This window comes from Chelonia mydas, chromosome 27 (genome assembly GCF_015237465.2).
Source record: "Chelonia mydas isolate rCheMyd1 chromosome 27, rCheMyd1.pri.v2, whole genome shotgun sequence".
Lineage (NCBI taxonomy): Eukaryota > Metazoa > Chordata > Testudines > Cheloniidae > Chelonia > Chelonia mydas.
Genome location: NC_057860.1, coordinates 3,081,358 through 3,098,382, shown reverse-complemented (window position 1 = coordinate 3,098,382; position 17,025 = coordinate 3,081,358). Strand labels below are relative to the sequence as shown.

Here is a 17,025-nt window from a genome sequence, read left to right as displayed (position 1 = left end):
TGGGGCTTGACATTAACACCCAGAGAAATATACAGGGCACTTCACGGCCCTAGGTGCTGTTGTTTCAGGCTCCTTGCATGCTCTGAAAGAGGTCATCATATCAATTATACTCAGGTCATGTTTTCAAGCTTTTCTTACCAGTCACGAGGACTAAACTTTCATTAAAAATATATATATATTCCATAAGCTGGGGCCATACGCAATGGATCTGCAGTGCCTATGTCTTTACCCACCGCCCTTGTGAGCCTGTATTATGGATCTGCTAAGAACAATTCCTATCAGCCCCTTCCCCACTGCACTTCCCCAGGCCAGGTAAGAGGAAGGGTCCTGAACCAGGAAATGCCCAGCCTTGGGTGGGTAGGTGGGCGAGCGGTGGAGCAGCAGCCGCATGGCAAGCCAGGAGCTGCAGAAAAGCCCCATGCAGAAGGTGTGTGTGGAACAGGCTGTGACTCTCGGACATTACCAGTGGATGAAGGTTTGTGTGGGACTTATGGGGGAGCAGCAATGGCTGGGCAAGAAGCCAGGCAGAGATGCTAACCGAGCCTGGCTTGGAAACCCTCAGTCTCCTATTGGCTTGACTAAAAACTCCCAGCCCTAGGCCTGAAGGACCCTGACACTGGATGGGACTTCCCCAGGGACCCAAACAGGAACCTCTATTGCTCACTTCAACCAGAACTATTTCAGCTTCTGTACCCAGGGTATTTGCAACCTTTCCCTTTCCTACCAGCCCTCGTAAAATACCCTGAGCACTTAACAGAACCCACAAGGCCTAGCTCCTGAAACACCTACAGCGTTTGCCTCTGAGTCACAGTACATCTGGCACAGTACTGGCATCTCAGGGGCATAGTGCACTCCAACACTCAGCAGTCCCAATCATTACAACTGGTGCAAACTCCTTTCATAAGATAGAGCCACAATCTAATGCCCATACAATCTTGATTTAAAGGTGCCCCCTAAAAGGCCAGATCCAAGAGCGTACACAGAACCTCAGAATAAGGAAGGCCAGAGCTTACTGCTCTGGGACTGGCACATGTATTTCTCGAAGCTGTCAGTATTTCAGCGCTAATGTTTAGAGTCACCAAGGTCTAGAGGTACAACAAAAGGACTTCGGAACCTACACTGGCAGTTAAGAGTCAAAGTTCAACATTTAAGCACCTGTGCGATCCTCATTCACAGAGGACTGTTCCAATGGGATGTATTCCACCTGAGTAGGGAGGGAAAGTCTTCTGGGATGGAGGTTAGCACAACGGATTAAAAACTAGGAACCCAGGGGAGATGATCAAGTAATCTCCATACCCGATTCTAACATTGACTAGGAAGAAAATAAAAAAAATAGAGAATACAGTAATGGAGAAAGCAACAGCAGGGGGCAGGAGAATGGACACTAAGAGGAAAGATAGTGCCTATACCAATGATGCTAAGAGTCAGATAGGAGATACTGGCAGTAGAATGACTTCCCAGCTGGGTGAGAAACCTAGGTGAAGCCAAGCAGAAACAACTAGGATGTTTGTACACCAGTTCAAGGACCCTGGGAAGAAAACAGAGAAACTAGAACCACTGGTGCAGGAAATGAAACCATGTATTAGAGGGATAACAAACATGGTGGAATAATAGTCATGACTGGCGTACAGGGACTGGAGGGTATGGGCTGTTCAGGAAAGACAAAAAAAGGGAAAGGTGATGGAGTAGCATTGTATAGTAGTGTTGAGGGAGACTTAAGAAAATTAGAAGTGATTGAATGGATAAAAAAAGAGTGTTTGGGTCAAAATCACTTTGAGGAAGAAAGCTACCAGAGGCTCCCCTGGGATAGAGCTTGGGGTGTGCTACAGACCCTAGGATCCAATCTGGATATGGATAGAGACCTCTGTTGTTTTTAATGAAATAAATCCTACTGGGAATTGTGTGATTATGGGAGACTAATTTGCTGATATAGATTGGAAGACAAGTGCTACTAACAATGGCAGGGCCCAGATTTTCCTGGATGCGATAGCCAACAGATTTCTTTACCAAATAGTCACCAAACCAACATAGGGGGATGTGATTGTAGATTTGGTATTGGTGAGTAGTGAGGACCCCATAATATTTGTTGAAGGGGACAACCTTGGTTCGAGTGATTGTGAGCTAATTCAATTTAAACTAAATGGAAGGATTAAAAAAATAAATCCATAATGAGGGTCCTTGATTTTAAAAGGGAAAACTCTAAAAACTTAAGGGAATTAGTTAGGAAAGTGGACTGGACTGAAGAACAAGGACTGAATGTGGAGGAGGCTTGGAATTATTAAGTCAAAGTTGCAGAAACTGTCTGAAGCCTGCATCCCAAGCAAGAGGGGGGAAAAAAACCCTCAGAGAAGGGTTGCAGACCAAGCATCTCACACAGGTGATGAAGAGAAAGCAGAAAGCCTACAAGGAATGGAAGATGGGCAGGATCAGCAAGGAAAACTACCTCTTGGAGGTCATAGTGCAGGGAAAAGTGAGAACTGCCAAAAGCCAAGCAGAGTTGGGCCTTGCAAAGGCAATTAAAACCAACAGTAAAAGGTTCTTTAGCCATATAAATAAAAAGAAATCAAGGAAAGAAGTGGGACCGCTAAGCACTGAGGATGGGGTGGAGATTAAAGATAATCTCGGCATGGCCCAACACCTCAACAAATACTTTGCTTCACTTTTTAATAAAGGCAATGAGGAGCTTAGGGATAGTAGCAGGGTGGCTAATGGAAATGAGGACATGGAAGGAGAAATTACCACATCAGAGGTGGAAGTCAAACTCAAACAGCTTAATCAGACTAAAGTGGGGTGGGGGGCGGGCATAGAAAGAACTAGATAAATTCATGGAGGACAGGTCCACCAATGGCTATTCGCCAGGAAGGGCAGGGACGGTGTCCCTAGCCTCTGTTTGCCAGAAGCTGGGAATGGGCGACGGGGGATGGATCACTTGGTGGTTGCCTGTTCTGTTCATTTGCTCTGGGGCACCTGGCATTCGCCATTGTCAGAAGACAGGACACTGGGTTGGATGGACCTTTGGTCTGACCCAGTGTGGCCGTTCTTATGATCTGTCACATGAAATTGCAAGCTCAATAGCAAGGATTTTTAATGAATCTATAAACTCAGGGGACATACCCTATGGCTGGAGAATTGCTAATATAGTACCTACTTTTAAGAAACGAGGGGTGGAAGTGATCAAGGAAACTACAGGCATACATACAACTGAGGTCACACTACAATTAGTTTGACCTCAATTGTATGCAAGGTCTTGGAACAAATTTTGAAAGAGAAAGTAGTTAAGGACAGAGATAAATGGCAATTGGGATAAAATACAACATGGTTTTACAAAAGGTAGATAGATCAGGTTGGTCTGCTGCACTTTTTTTGAGAAGATAACTTTTTTTAGACAGAGGAAATGCAGTGGATCTAATCTACCTGGATTTCAGTAAGGCATTTGATGGAGTTCCACATGGGAAATTATGAGCTAAATTGGAGAAGATGGGGATTAATGTGAGAATTGAAAGGTGGCTAAGGAACTGGTTAAAAGGGGAGACTGTAGTGGGTCATACTGAAAGGTGAACTGTCAGGCTGGGGGCAGATTACTAGTGGATTCTCTGTGATTGGTCATGGGACCAATCTTATTTAACATTTTTATTAGTGATGTTGGCACAGAAAGCGGGAATGTGCTAATAAAATTTACAGATGACAAAGTTGGGAGATATTGTCAATAGGGAAGAGAACTGGAATCTCATACAAAATCTGCACAACCTTGTAAACTGGAGCAATAGAAATGGGATGAAATGTAATCGTTCAAAGTCATGCATTTAGGGACTAACAAGAATTTTTACTGTAAGCTGGGGACTCATTAGTTGAAAGCGACCTAGGAGGAGAAAGACCTGGGTGCATGGGCTGATCGCAGGATGACTGAGCTGCCAGTGTGACGTGGCCATGAAAAAGGCTCATGCGATCCTAGGATGCATCAGGCGAGGTATTTCCAGGAGAGATAATAAAGTGTTAGTGCCATTATACAAGGCACTGGTGAGAGCACATCTGGAACACTGCGTGCAGCGCTGGTCTCCCGTGTTCAAAAAAGATGAATTCAAACTGGAACAGATGCAGAGAAGGGCTACTAGGATGAGCAGAGGAATGGAAAGACAAGACTTAAAGAACTTGGCTTGTTTAGCCTAACCAAAAGAAGGCTGCGGGGAGCTATGAATGCTCTCTATAAATACATCAGAGGGATAAATACCAGGGAGGCAGAAGATGAAGTTCACTAACCATTAGAGGAGTGAAATTCTGGAACAACCTTCCAAGTGGAGCAGTGGGGGGGCAAAAAGTCTAACTGGCTTCAAGACTGAGTTTGGTAAGTGGATGGAGGGGATGGGGTGATGAGACTGCCAACAACGGAACATAGCTGATCTGCAAGTGCTAGTAGCAAATATCCCCAATGGCCAGAGATGGGACGCTAGATGGGGAGAGCTCTGAGTTACTACGGAGAATTCTTTCCTAGGTGTCTGGCTGGTGAGTCTTGCTAAATGCCCAGGGTCTAACTGATGGCCAGATTTGCAGTTGGGAAGGAATTTTCCCCTAGATCAGATTGGCAGAGACCCTGGGGTGTTTCACCTTCCTCAGCAGCATGGGCCACAGGTCACTTGCAGGTTTAAACTAGTGTAAAATGGTAGATTCTCTGTAACTTGAAGTCATGATTTGAGGATTTCTGTAATAGACCCATAACCTCTGGCTAAGTTACTGGAGGGAGTGGGTGAGTTTCTGTGGCCTAAAATGTGCAGGAGGGCAGATTAGATGATCAGAATAGTCCCTTCTTGCCTTAAAATCTATAAGGAAAGCTTGGAAGAGGACTGCTATTCTCACTCACCCCCAACACTACCCCAGGACCTACCTCCTCCAGGGTGCTATGTAGGTAACAAACATTCTCAAGACCCTGTGTGCTGTAAGGCAAACAAGACCTCCACAAAACCTTAGGCCAGCTTGGGCTAGAGGAGAGCTTTTGTCATATGTGCCATTTCCAAAAGGAAAGACAAGCACAAACCAAGTTAAAGGCCAAATTCTGCTCCCATTGAAATCAATGCACAAGTCCCATTAACTTCAGTGGGAACGTGACTGGAGCTTCGCCATACAAAAGATCCAACATCTCCACAGGCCACCGAGTGAGGAGGACAGGCAGAGAAGCTGTGTATCAGCACAGAGTGAAACTCCAGGGTACCTCAGTGCTCCCTGCATAGGTCAGGATTTTAATCTTGGGAGAGGTTACAGAGAAGCGCTGAAGCAGCTCCTGACATGTACTTGTGAGGCAAGATAGACAAACTGGCCCATAGTCTGCATTTGCAGTAGCCCATTCACTGCAGAATTACTGGATGCCAAGAGGCACTGTTTTGATCACCAAGATGAATATGGAGGCTAAAAAAAGCCAATTGCTCCTTGTACAGCAGCGAGTCTAGCCTGCCTCTGAATAATGCATGGCAAAGAGAAAAAAGATCCCACATGTTCGCAACTCTCTCAACCACTCCTATTTGTGAGTTTCTCAGGTTCAGAGTTTGCCCAGGTCTGGAACAAGCCAGACAAAAAGGGGAAACTTTCAAAAAACTGCAGAGTCACCCAAAAACATTAAGTGGGGAGTGAGAGGGGAGAGGCCCAGGGGCCTGTGCAGCAGGACATTCTGGAGTGCCAGGTGCAATTCCCACATTTCAGGAGATTGAGAAGTGTCTCAAAGCAGCAATTCCAGTCGGTGTTTCTCTGGAATTCCACAGCAGAGTAACTTGCCACTGGCAAATTATATTGAATTACCAATGCAGTGCACACACAAGGCCCCAAATACCTGCTTGTACTTCCAGAGTGACAGATCTGCAAACATATCCACCCCACTGCTCTCCTTCTCACATTATCACTCCCCCATTACCTTCCCTTCCTCCAGATCCTCCTCGTTCCCCTCAAAGCCCCCCTAGCGCACATCTGCCTAGCACCCACTCATCACTTTCCCCAGCCCCATTTTGCAGTCCTCCCCAGTCCAGTCTCTTCATGTTGCCCCCTCTTCCCTTAATCTCTGACCACGCACAATTCACCCAATTACACCTCCCTACCTGTTCTCTGATCTATGCCCCCAATCCTCCCCATCAGTTCAATCTGTACTCCCCTGCTCCGGCCACTCATTGCAGCAATCCTGCTCCTTTCCAAAGTCAAGCCTCAGTATCCTGCCCACGATTCAATAGAATTCCAAACCACTCCCTCCCCCTGAGGCCATGTCCCCATATCAGTTCTCACCCCGCTCCCTCCTCTTCCAAAGGAATTGGGACACCCCCACCCCCAAATCCAATTATCACCCCATCCACCATCTCCCAGCCCCTCCTGCAACCCAGCTGTTCTGGGGCTCCTTCCCCTGGCCCTGTACAGTTCCCTCACACCACTGCCTGGTGACCAAGTCCTTGCTCCAGTGGGCCCTTCAGAGCCTCCCTGCCACGGCCCTCTTAGCCCTGGAGGGAGCTCTGAGCTTCCCAGTACCTCCTGCACCCTAGTGCCATGGAGTATGCTAGAGGGGGAGCTGGGTGGCTGAGAGCCCTCACCAGCCAGGACCAGAAGAGCCGTAGCTCAGCACCAGCATCCCACCTGTGCAGCAGTCACGGGAGAAGGGGTCTCGGGGGCACAGCATAGAAGGGAAGGAGCAGTGGCTGAAGGGAGGAGGCAGGGGAAGGTAAGACGCGCCTGAGGAGGGCAGCTGTTGCTGGGGACGTGGGTGTGGATGGGAGGACACCATGAGCAAGGAGAGGGCTGTCAAATGCGTGCTGCACATACTGGGGGGAAACAGGGGTGCTACTAGAGGAACTAATGGCCACGGTGTGGAAAAGGGGTAGGGTTAGGGTTCAGGCTTCGGGAAAGTGGGGGCAGCTGAGCTCTCCGAGCATCACTGCTGGGAGGTTCACAGCAGGGGAGCCACCTCTCCACACAGCTTTTCTTTGGAGAGTCTCAGTGCAGTTCTCTCTGCTGCAGAAGTCGTGTTCCCACAGATGCCCTGCACCCGTTTCATTGCTACATATTGTGCCACACAGCTCGTTTCTCTTTTCCTACGAACTCTGGGAAATTAATCGCAAAAAACTAGCACTAACGTATAATGAAGGTTGCAAGATCAGGTATTTAATGAGTCAGGAAGTTCCAACATGCACTAGGAGTGTTAGCTTAGCCACACTGCATTTGCTCTACTCCTCCTTCCCTTGTTAAATGTAAGTCTGAGTTTATTATTCTCTGGCCCCAGTCCTGCCAACTGCTCCACACACGGAGACCCAACCCACACGATTTTCAAAGGGCTGAGCATACTGGGTGCCAGTTGGGTGAGAGCAGGCCCGGCGTTCGTGGGGGAGCAAGCAGGGCAATTGTCTGGGGCCCCACACCACAGGGCCCCCGCAAAGCTAAGTTATGGGCAGCAGGGCTTCCACCCCAGGTGGCAGGGCTCCAGCTCAGGCAGGGTGGGGACCCACTCCTCAGTTTCTGCCCTAGGCCCCAGTGAGTCTAATGCTGGCCCTGGGCGTGAGTTCACCCAAGAGCTGCACAACAATTATCTCTGTTAAGATTATATTTCTAGTTATGCAGCCTTGGATCACCCTGAACAATTCTCCTGCTTCATAGACTTGTTAGGGTTGCTAATGCGGTAACATTTAAAAAGCAGACACTCCAGCAGGAGTGCCGGAATCTCTCCGCCTCTTCCCCCAAGGCCCCATTCGCTCACTGCTTTCCCCCTCTCCACTCTGGGTCAGGAGGGACTCACCTGCAGAGTTGGGGCTGGGAGCTGGAGCCACCAGGTAGGAGGCAGCCCTGGCTGAGCAGGGGCTCATGCGGGTGATGATCCGGCGCCTCCCCTGCATGCAGTAACCAGACTTCGGGTGTCTAGTCCCCTTTTCAACTGGACTTTCTGGTCAAAAACCCAGCACCTGCCCACCCTAATACTTGTAGACAATCATCATCTTTCCCTAGTCTTAGTCATTGTTGTGCTTGTCTGAAGAATTTTTACATCCCTCTGATATTGACAGAGCCAGAACCCGACACGGCATTAGAGGTGCAGTTATCTCAACACTGTAGAGCTCCTCCAAGTATGTGTCTACACGTACAATGCTGCAGCGTTAGTGAAAACGCTCCTGCAGCGACAGGCAAGCTTCTCCCTTCAGCGTAGTTAATCCACCTCAGAGAGGTGGCAGCTAGGTTGATGGGAGACGCTCTCCTCCCGACACAGCCCTGTCTCCACCAGGGGTTAGGTCGGTAGAACTGCACCGCTCAGGGTGTGGTGAGTGACGTAGTTACACCGATGTAAGTCTGTAGTGTAGACCTGGCCTAACACTGCTTTCAGACTAGAGACTTCTGGGTTGCTTTGGACTGCACACAAGGGCCCTTCTCAGTGAAGCGTCACTGTGCAAACTCCTCATTTGCTGTTCATCAGGTCTCTTCCTGCGTTATCCTTTTCCAAGGCCCCAATTCAACAAATCATTTAAGCACAGATGTAGTCCTGATTTTAAGTGCCAGTACTCCACTCCACCCCCGCCCCCCGCTCACAGTGCATTTCTGTTCAAAATGGCATCCTCCGTGAGGCATGACCTCGCACATACAGTGCATGAGGTCAAAAGTGCAGGAACGCGTTTCCCACCTCGCTACCACACTGCTTAAGTCCATCCCTATTCAGCAAAACACTGGAACAGATGGTTAAAGACCCGCCCCCCCCATTAAGCACATTGCAATTTAGATTGTATCTGTCACAGCTGAATCTCATTTTAACATTTCCTGCCTACACCACTAAAATATTACAGTTCCCTAATAATCCATCTCCCCAACCAGCACCTGGAAATACCCTCCCATTCTTACGAATGATGGTAGGGTTGAGCGATGGTAGGCTTTCTTCAACTGCCCAAAATAATACAGTTGTTACTTCGGCTTCAGATTCTTTTTAAGGTTCTCTTTTCAATTAAACGCTCCACGTTAAGAAGCAAGAACTCTTGCACAGCACGTGCCACTGCAGAAAAGCTTGTGCCTCAAGGACAAAATGCAACAAAGCAGGAAAATTCCAGCCTCAAACTCGGAGACACACGGAACAGAGAGAATGGCTAAGATCAGCCCCTGGTTTTTCATTTCAGGGCAATGCAAGGCAGGTTAGGCAGGCATTCCACTAGCCACAGGGTCATTGTTAAGAGACCAGGGATCATTCATGTTGCTCAAACAACTGAATCCACCGAGAGTAATATTCAATATTTGTTTTGTGTTAAGGAAATAGGAGAATATTTAATTTTTGCTTTGTATACTCGGCAATACATACTTCCTGTAACTAGAAATCCAAATAGCAGTTACCACTTCCTAGCTCTGTACAAGGTATGTGCTTAGATGTATATTCAATTGCCAAGTGCTAGTATATAAGGGATATTCCCCTGAGCAAAGTGAAACAATCATGTAGATCACATCTTTAAACAAACTTAAAAATCCATCTGATTTAAGGAATCCTTTAAACTCTTTAAAGAAATAATTGTAGCCAAATCAGTGTTTTAAGTAGTGTTAAATGAACGTGACCTAGGCCCCAATCCTGCAAACATGAGTAACTTTATGCATGCAAAAAGAAAAGGACGACTAGTGGCACCTTAGAGACTAACCAATTTATTTGAGCATAAGCTTTCGTGAGCTTATGCTCAAATAAATTGGTTAGTCTCTTGGGTGCCACTAGTCCTTCTTTTCTTTTTGCGAATACAGACTAACACGGCTGCTACTCTGAAACCTGTCTTTATGGGTGCAAGTATTCTCTTCATTGGGACTACTCATGTATGTGTTTGCATGATAGAGCCCAGACAGCGAATCAGATCTTCAGCTGGTGCAAGTCAGAGTAGCTCCATTGACTTCAATAGACCTACCGTAACTTCCTCAGCTGGTGACCTGGCTCAGGATTTTAGGGACAGTTATCGCAATGTTCAAATGTATTCATCTTCCTGCATCTCACAAACATGCATAATGCAACCACATGCACTAAGAGCGCTATGTTCTGTAAAACAATAGACATGTATACGTTGGAATTGCCTACCTGCAAATAGGGTGACCAGATGTCCCGATTTTATAGGGACAGTCCCAATATTTGGGGCTTTGTCTTATATAGGCTCCTATTACCCCCCACCCCGTCCCGATTTTTTCCACACTTGCTGTCTGGTCACCCTACCTGCAAATAAAAGATTTTGCAAAGACTTCTGCACATAAGTAACTGGATGCACTGAAAGCAGCCCCACTGAAGTCAACAGGACTGCTCAGTCAGAGGTCACGGGCATAGGTTTTTGCAGGATCAAGGCCATAGAAAGGAACATCTTATTGGCAAAGTAATTTGTACAGTTGCCTGGAAAGGGTTTTCCCAGAACCAAGCAAGGCAAATTAAAAAGAAATAATCCACTTTTTTCTATTGGAGAAATTCTGTTTTTCTAGCATGTTCTAAAAGTAACGCAGGCATCTTTAAAAATCAACATAGAAAAAAGTCTTTATTTTGGGGGTGGTGATTCGGGAGGCTCAGTTCAGGGGCTGACACACACGTACAGCTCTGATATTGTCCCAGATAGCGCGACTTGGGCTGAGGCAGCCATTCCCTTTGCATTTCCCGGTCTCCTACCTCCAAAGCCAGCCGCCCGCTGTGGTTGCCCCTACTCAGACTAGGCAAACCTCCATGGATGTCATCCGCCAGCAAAGTCAGAGGTCAAGGGCATCCAGATTCCCTCCACTTTCGCTCTGCTGCCTTAGTTAAGAACCTGACTGTGCTTTGGGGACACTTTGTCCAGCCGGGCAGAGGAGCCCTCTGAGCTGCTGCTTTTTGGATTTCAACCGTGACAAGGATTCAGGCCCCTTTTGAACACGCAGCTCTGAACAAGGGATTTCACAAGAAAAACCACAACCTACAACAATTGTTCTTTCACGCTCTCCTTTGCTGAAGACCCAGGAACAGCCTTTGCCTTCCCCCAAGGAAAGTATTGCAGGACAAATTCCCTTCCACCCCCCAACAGCCTCCCCACCCCCCAAGGAAAGAGAGAGGAGACCCAGACCCTTTGAACGCCTGTTCCTGGATTTAACCGCACCCCCAAGGAACTGTCACCGCTTCCCACCGCGCACACGAGTCTTTCCCACAGCGACAGACACCAGGCTAGCCCGAGGCATGATCACGGAACAGTGCCGCTGCGGCGAACCGGGGGCTGCAGGGTGCTCGGCGCTGACCAGGCAGGCGGCCAGGTTCTGTTCAGGGAGCTGACAAGCCCGGGGAAGGGGCACCCCAGAGCCCCGCCGGCTGCCTCCCCCAGCCGCGGCTTGGCTACTGCTAGCCCAGCCGGGAACTCTCCGGCGCCCCAGCGGTGCCATCTACCCGCGGAGCCCAGCGGAGCGCACCGAACCCGACGCGTCCCACCCAGGGAGCCGGAGCCCAGGGCCGGCGCAGGGAGCGGGGCGGGACCGCGGGCAGGGCTGACCCGAAGTAGGCGGCGGAGACGGGCAGCAGCGAGAGGCACAGGGCGGCCAGCAGGGTCCGGGAGCGCATGGTGCCGGCCGGGCGCTGCTCTTCATGGCGCTGAGCAGCCGGCGGCTGCGGCTCCCGCGGCTCTTTAAACCGGCGGGGCGGGGCGGGAGCCGGGGGTTCCCGGGGGCGGCTGCTCACCTGCCGCCGCGCCCCGCCCCGCCCCAGCCGGGCAGGTCCCGCCTGGTGAGCGCCGGGCTGGCCGGGGAGCCGCCGGGACATGCCCCGCTCGCTGGCCCCGGGCCGCCGGGGGTCCCTGCAGCGCACAGCGCGCCCCGAGCCGGGGGAGCAGCGCGCTGAGGCTCCGCGGGGCCCGGCACTAGCCGGCTCCTGGGCGGGGGCGGCCACGGGCGGCTGCTCTGGGGGAGCCTCAGCCTGTTCATGGGGGCCAAGCTCCATGGGCCCTGAGACCAGCCTGTGCATGGCCCAGGCCTGGCCCTTTGCTCTGCTCCTAGAGACCCCCGCTGCAGGGTCAGCAGGTCCCCAGGAGAGACGCTCCCCACAGCCTGGCTGGGGAAAGGCTCTGACAGCCCCAGCCTGCTTCCCTGGCATGGCAGAGCGGGAGCCTCTGCCCTTTGTCAGGCAAGGGGGGAGTTTCTAGCAGGCCGGAGAAGACAGTGGGCTGAGCAGAAAGAGCCAGCAACAGGCCCCTGGGCCACCAAGGCCTGGTCTACACCTAAAACTTAGGGCAGCCTGGTTATGTGGCTCAGGGCTGTGACCGGTTCCACCCCTGCGAGGCCGTTCAGCTGACCTAGGCCCCGCTGTAGCCACCTCTCTGTTCATCGAAGAATGTTTCCATCAACTTAGATCCTGCCTCTAGAGGGGGTGGATTAAAGTCAGGGAGGGAAAACCCTCTCCTAGCAAGTGTCTACACTACACTCTACACTGTAGAGCTGTGCCCCCGTAATGTCTGTAGTGTAGACATACCCTCCGCATGGGCCTCCTCGTCCCCTTCCTGATGCACCATGCTCCCTTATTCTGGAAACTCTAACCGGGCAGTGGCTGCCATAACCAGCATCCTCCCTCCATCTCTGCCAAGGCACACAACCCACCCCAAAGACCAGGGCTGCTGACCTCTCTGATGTGCAGAACTGCCACTGTTCCATTCAGCAGGCCCACATAATCAGTTTTTGATCCTTCCATTCCTTTAGTGTTTATGGAGTGCCCATCTCTCTGGGACTGCCTTAGCTGCCCCATTTGTAAAATGGGGATAATAATATCGCCTTATTTGGCATAGGATGTTGTAAAACTATTTAATGTGTGTGAGGCATTCAGGGGCCTGAATCATGGAAGAAGCCTATAAATAAAAACAGTGAGAGGAAGGTGTCACAGTTCAGGGCATCTGTACTTGTATTCCCCCTTTATGGCCCAGCAAGGGCACCCACTCTAGGTTCCTGGTTCCTCAGTCATCACTTCCTGGGTGGAGACCTGCATCTCTCTTCATCCTGACTGGGATATTTCTGGGCTGCACAGTCCCCTGACTATAGTGTGACATCTCCAGCAAGCCAGACTGCCTAAGCAGGCCTGCTTTGCTTCTCTCTTCAGAGATGGTAGTTACCTAACTGCACAGCTGTTTCTAAGCAAGCATGTTTGTTCTGTAGGTAAAAGCATTACAGGAAAACATTAAAAACAACAAAAGAACCTTTATACATGCTAAAAAGCTTACCAGAGATCACCCCCAACTCCAGTAAGGGCTCTGGTTGGTGATTAGTCTTTCAAGGGGTTCTTCCTGTGGTCACAAGTTCATCACAGCTGCTGAGGATTGCCCCTCCTCTGTTTGCTGGATCAGAAAGCAGGCTCCAAGTCAGTATTAACTTAGGCTATTTAACCAAAAGTCCTTTCTTTGTCTGTTGGTCCCTGGAGAACCCAGTTTGAACCAGTAGATGTGAGCCTTTTTCCAGGTGGTGAGAGCTCTCTGGAGTTGAAAGGACCAGAGTGAATTGTCTTAACCGCACACTGTTCTTCATTCTTGGAGGGCTCTTCCATGGAGTTCCGTACAACCCCTCAAGAGTACAGAAACACTTGCTTTTCTCAGACAAAGAGTAACAAGAAGGGTTTCTTCAGGTATGTTAGCAACAAGAAGAAAGTCAAGGAAAGTGTGGGCCCCTTACTGAATGAGGGAGGCAACCTAGTGACAGAGGATGTGGAAAAAGCTAATGTACTCAATGCTTTTTTTGCCTCTGTCTTCACGAACAAGGTCAGCTCCCAGACTGCTGCCCTGGGCAGCACAGCAGGGGGAGGAGGTGACCAGCCCTCTGTGGAGAAAGAAGTGGTTCAGGACTATTTAGAAAAGCTGGACGAGCACAAGCTCACGGGGCCGGATGTGCTGTATCTGAGAGTGCTAAAGGAGTTGGTGGATGTGATTGCAGAGCCATTGACCATTATCTTTGAAAACTCATGGCGATAGTGGGAGGTCCCGGACGACTGGAAAAAGCCTAATGTAGTGCCCATCTTTAAAAAAGGGAAGAAGGAGGATGCTGGGAATTACAGGCCAGTCAGCCTCACCCCAGTCCCTGGAAAAATCATGGAGCAGGTCCTCAAGGAATCAATTCTGAAGCACTCAGAGGAGAGGAAAATGATCAGGAACAGTCAGCATGGATTCACCAAGGGCAAGTCATGCCTGACTAACCTAATTTCCTTCTATGACAAGATAACTGGCTCTTTGGATGAGGGGAAAGCAGTGGACGTATTATTCCTTGACTTTAGCAAAGCTTTAGATACGGTCTCCCACAGTATTCTTGCCAGCAAGTTAAAGAAGCGTGGGCTGGATGAAGGTGGATAGAAAGCTGGCTAGATTGTCGGTCTCAACGGGTAGTGATCAATGGCTCCATGTCTAATTGGAAGCTGGTATCAAGCGGAGTGCCCCAAGGGTCGGTCCTGCGGCCGGTTTGTTCAATATCTTCATTAATGATCTGGAGGATGGTGTGGATTGCACCCTCAGCAAGTTTGCAGATGACACTAAGCTGGGAGGAGTGGTAGATACACTGAAGGGTAGGGATAGGATACAGAGGAACCTAGACAAATTAGAGGATTGGGCCAAAAGAAATCTGATGAGGTTCAACAAGGACAAGTGCAGAGTCCTGCACTTAGGACAGAAGAATCCCATGCACCGCTACAGACTAGGGACCGAATGGCTAGGCAGCAGTTCTGGAGAGAAGGACCTAGGGGTTACAGTGGATGAGAACTGGATATGAGTCAACAGTGTGCCCTTGTTGCCAAGAAGACCAATGGCATTTTGGGCTGTATAAGTAGGGGCACTGCCAGCAGATCAAGAGACGTGATTGTTCCCCTCTATTCAACATTGGTGAGGCCTCATCTGGAGTACTGTGTCCAGTTTTGGGCCCCACACTACAAGAAGGATGTGGAAAAATTGGAAAGTGTCCAGCAGAGGGCAACAAAAATGATTAGGGGACTGGAACACATGACTTATGAGGAGAGGCTGAGGGTACTGAGGATGTTTAGTCTACGGAAGGGAAGAATGAGGGGGGATTTGATAGCTGCTTTCAGCTATCTGAAAGGGGGTTCCAAAGAGGATGGCTCTAGACTGTTCTCAGTGGTAGCCAATGACAGAACAAGGAGTAATGGTCTCAAGTTGCAGTGGGGGAGGTCTAGGTTGGATATTAGGAAAAACTTTTTCAATAGGAGGGTGGTGAAGCACTGAAATGCATTACCTAGGGAGGTGGTAGAATCTTCTTCCTATGAGGTTTTTAAGATCAGGCTTGACAAAGCCCTGGCTGGGATGATTTAGTTGGGGATTGGTCCTGCTTTGAGCAGGGGTTGGACTAGATGACCTCCTGAGGTCCCTTCCAACCCTGATATTCTATGATTCTATGAATGGACTCCTAAAATCCTTATACTTAATTCAACAAGGTTTGTGCAGGAGGTTGCAGAATATTGTCATGTCTGTTACAGAAGGCATGAGGCCTCTAATTTACAATCTAATCTATAAATGCATAGGAATTAAGGAAGAAACAGGTGAGGAGGCAGCTCTGTACTTGACATTTGTACAGTCTGTCAGCACAGTCACAATGTGAGTAATATTTACACATAACAGCACTGAAATGCAGCTACTGCAGAGTCCAGCAGGCCCATCATGGGACTAAGAACACTTCCAAAAGTACCTAGTCGTGATGGGTTCAGCTAAGAAGAGCCCCACTTCGCACTGTCAGTGGCTGCTGGTTTTATATAGCAGCAAACTTAGAGAGGAAGATCTCAGACCAAGGTAAAACCGGGTATGGAGAAGTACGGTGTCTCCATAGGTACTGATTCCGTTCATGCTCCGGGGCTGGAGCACCCATGGGGAAAAATGGTGAGTGCTGAGCATGCACCGTCCGTGCCCCCTATCAGCCCTCCCTCCCACAGTGCCTCCTGCCAATCAGCACCTCCGCCTCCTCCCCTGTGCATCCCGCCTGCCACAATCAGCTGTTTCATGGCCTGCAGGAGGCTCTGGGGAGGAGGGGGCAGGAGCGAGGATGCAGCATGTTTCAGGGAGGGGGTGGGAAGAGGCGGCATGGGGATTTGGGGGAAGCGGTGGAGTGGGGGCGGGGCCTGGGGCAGAGCCAGGCTTGAGCACCCCATGGCACATTGGAAAGTCTGTGCCTGTGGATGTGTCCATGATCATACAAACATACCTTCTGGGGGAGTCAATGCACATACACCCCCTGAGCACATTTAAACTCACTCATGTACACACACACAAATTCACACCCTGAAAGAGACACACACACAAGTGCAGATATACAAAGTCACACTTACACACACTCACAGGCAAGCACACAGGTACACACATTCATGCAGCCATACCTGTGTAGAGAGACACATTTACACACACACGGACAAGTGTCACCAACTACAGAAACCCTCAGGCCAAATTTCCAGCAGCACTCAGTCCCAACAGTTCTCACTACGACCAGTTTTTACCAGAGCTCAATACCCAGTGTCCTTAGCTGGCTCCTAGTGTCACAGTACACAAGCAGAGAGCTGTATACACCACACACACACACAGGGGCATGCTCACACATGGGCATATGCAAAGACATGCGCACACGTGCCCGCACACACACACGTGTATAAAAAAAATCTACCAGTCAATAAACAAGAAGCGGCCACTCTGTCGAGGTGATGTGTGTACTGTTCTGTTTCACATACACTTCTCTATCTGCTTGTGCCTCTGATACAGGTTGCTTTGCAAACAGAGAGAGCAAACACTTGGACAAGCTATTAAACTGCAGCCCTTCATCATAATGTTTAAGGAAGGCACAAAGGCAATAGTGCCTAGGCAAATCTGTAATCTTCACAAACCCTGCCGTGGCGCCTTCGAACGGCTGGATGAGGGAGGCTGGAAATACTTCAGCCTTGTTTACCTGTACACCACTCCCCCCAGATCTAGGCTCCTGGTTGGTACTTGGCCTTGGTCCCTAGTGATCACCCCTTGCAGCTCCTGGTGACAGGACCCCTCTGGCCATGTCCCTTGAGAGTGAGGGATGGAGGTTCCAGACTGGCTTTATCCTTCAGAACCTGCCCTTAGTGAT

At 49.6% G+C, this 17,025-nt stretch overlaps 1 protein-coding gene across 1 annotated transcript in view; it reads right to left on the bottom strand.

Annotated features, from left to right (window-relative positions):
* The window catches only part of WNT9B (Wnt family member 9B), a 61,167-nt gene extending 49,617 nt beyond the window's left edge, over nt 1-11,550 (bottom strand). Inside the window, exon 1 of the mRNA XM_007068643.4 lies at nt 11,451-11,550. Coding sequence (XP_007068705.4) covers nt 11,451-11,518 — 68 coding nt within the window. The 5' untranslated portion in view covers nt 11,519-11,550. The remainder of the gene's footprint in view (nt 1-11,450) is intronic.
* Nucleotides 11,551-17,025: the final 5,475 nt, after the last annotated feature.